We start from the raw sequence: 2,621 nt of genomic DNA, 5'->3' as shown, positions 1-2,621 counted from the left end.
TAAGAAAGGGTGAAGTCTATGTATTCGACAACATAGCACAAAGTCTCAGAGAATTTATTCTCTTAGCACAACGTTACATGTGGAACGGATCTAGACAATTCACATGCTAGCCCGATTCAAACGGTAGTCGGTAAAGGCACATCAAACCCGTTGAGGGCTGAGGGTTTGCCAAAAATCCTATAAATTTTATCATTGTTGGGTTCAAAGTAAATAAAGAAATATCATGAAAGAAGCAAATGCGGAGTTTCTAGTAATAGATCAAGTCAAAAGCATATAATAAAAAGCTCGTTAGCCCGAAGGCAACTGACGGCTAAGAACATGGGACTCTAAACTAGAAAGCCTGTCTACATAGCTCTGCTCAAGTTCTGCCTGCAGACTAGCTCGGACAGAGTCTTCGGAACTGCTTAAGATCTTCGCGGCTTCATTCTTCAGCTTCATCAATCTCTCCTGTGTAGATCCCAGCTTCTCGAGCGTCTGTTCACGAGAACGCTCTAATCCAGCCAGGTCTTCTGCAATAAGAGTAACGGACTCCTCGGCGTGCCTCAAGGCCTCCTTCAATCTAGCCACTTCCTCACGGCCTAAACATCAGCATGTGACGAGAAAAGGAACGCCTGAACTGATCAAAACAATATCCTCGATGAAGCAGTTTCTCGATCATGCCGTTAAAAAAGGCGGTAAAAAAGCCGAGGTCTGTACGGAAAATGTCTCTGTCAGGATCGGTATCGGCCAAGAGGGCGCGAACATGCTCATATAGAGATGATCGAGATCCTGCAAGTAACAGTGTGGAAGGCTAAGAGATTATCAAATATGATAAGAAAACTTAAGGGCAAATTCCGAGCATACCAATGCCAACGGAGGTCCCCTCGGGCTGAGATCCGACAGGTTCCGAAGTAACTGCAGGAGTAGTCATGGAGGATATATCAACCCCTGTAGGCAAATCGATCATACCTCTCGGCTGTGGCGGAAAGACACCGCTCTCAGGCAAACTATCAGTCCCAGAAACTGTAGTGGCATCAGGCACAACGGCTGGGCCTATAGTTGCACTTCTTTATTAGTCAAAATAAAAATTTAGACAAATAAGGAGGATCGGGGTGATAAGGTCATCTGCATACCTGTAGGTCCATCATCCTCAAGTATCCGGGGAATGCCAGGAGTCATAAGAGTATCAGTCCCGGTGGCTGGTCCTATGATTGCACCCATATATTAGTCAAAAGTCAGATAAATAAAGAGGAGTACGATGTCCCTAAATCGTATGCGTACCTGCAAGTCCGTCACTCCGAGGTAAGCTAGATATGCCGGGAATCGATATTGGGTTAATCCCAATGACTGGCGCTATAATATTAATCCTTCGTTAGTCAGACAAAATATCAGGCAAGATGAAGGGAATCGGATAGACAAAAGATCAGGCAAGATGAAGGGAATCAGATATATACCTGTGAATGAATCACTCTCAAAGGGTGGTCCCACGGTTCTTCTGGTGGCCTGCTCAGCCAACATATCGGCTAATAATCCAGCGTCGGGTCCCGAGGAACCTGGTACAGAGGCACACCTCTGTTCCTCGAAGCCCACATCATGAAAGATCTGATCCTCAGCTGGCTTTTCCATCGCGACATCTGCAGGACAACCTAAATGTTGGAGATATGTATAAGAAGATAAGGAAGAAGGGAAAGTTCAGAAATACCTGCAGCAAGAACAGAAGATTCTCTTTCCCCATGTTTGAGGAGGGTATCATCGGATGTAGATATACCTGAATATGGAACGGTGGGCTCAACACTATTCACCTGTCCAAGATCAATGTTTAGATCGATACCCAGAGAACCGTCACGAAGGGCGTCGCACATCTGCTCCATGAAGCTATCCATATTATCAGAAACAGTGAATACGGGAGACAATGGGAGTTCGCCCTCTTCAAAGAACCCTGGAACATAAAACATGATTACGAATTCCAGAAGGTAAGTCATCTTAAAGCAATGAAAACGACGAAGTATTACCTTCCTCCCTGTCGGGGAAGTCTCCTAAATCCACTTCATAGGAACGCTGACCAACGTGTGGTTTATGAGCGATCTTTTTCTTTTTCGGAATATCACCCCTCATAGAACCAACGGGTCGTTCATGCGTGGACTGGCCACGTGTATCAACCTGGGTAGGAGCTTGGCCACCAGGCCTGAATCTCGCACGACGGTGGACTGGCCACGTGTATCAACCTGGGTAGGAGCTTGGCCACCAGGCCTGAATCTCGCACGACGGGAAGTGAGCGACTCATGGTCGTCGGTTGTCCTACCTGAAATGATAAGGATTATTTCATTAAATGAACCAGATCTTTCGTTGATATCAATTGAAGTTGAGAAAGAGGATCAAAGAGTATGACAAACCTGCATCAAGTTCTTCTTGGTCAATATCTATATCCACATACTCCTCCTCAGAAGCCTCGTCATCATCGTCAGTAGGAAGGAGCTCATCATCGTCTTTGCTTGAGAGAGGAGGTTTGGCAGACTTCTTCTTCTGTTTCTGAGCAAGCTCGGCTTTACGAGCAGCCATCATAGCGACCTGGACCGAGTGCTCAGACTCTAACTCTGAAAGACTCCTCACACCTATGGATTCATTGGCGGAGAGGAACCACT

At 46.1% G+C, this 2,621-nt stretch overlaps 1 protein-coding gene across 1 annotated transcript; it reads right to left on the bottom strand.

Annotated features, from left to right (window-relative positions):
- Positions 572 to 2,094, bottom strand: LOC109842130. The gene is made up of 7 exons (XM_020411039.1): positions 1,992 to 2,094; positions 1,682 to 1,918; positions 1,434 to 1,613; positions 1,261 to 1,332; positions 1,113 to 1,184; positions 844 to 1,032; positions 572 to 768 (listed from the first exon to the last, which is right to left on the bottom strand). Exons 1-7 carry the CDS (start codon positions 2,092 to 2,094, stop codon positions 572 to 574), a joined length of 1,050 nt encoding a protein of 349 aa, XP_020266628.1.

The sequence above is a fragment of the Asparagus officinalis genome, chromosome 5, assembly GCF_001876935.1.
Source record: "Asparagus officinalis chromosome 5, Aspof.V1, whole genome shotgun sequence".
Lineage (NCBI taxonomy): Eukaryota > Viridiplantae > Streptophyta > Magnoliopsida > Asparagales > Asparagaceae > Asparagus > Asparagus officinalis.
The sequence above is the reverse complement of the archived record's forward strand: the minus strand, read 5'-3'. Positions and strand labels throughout refer to the sequence as shown.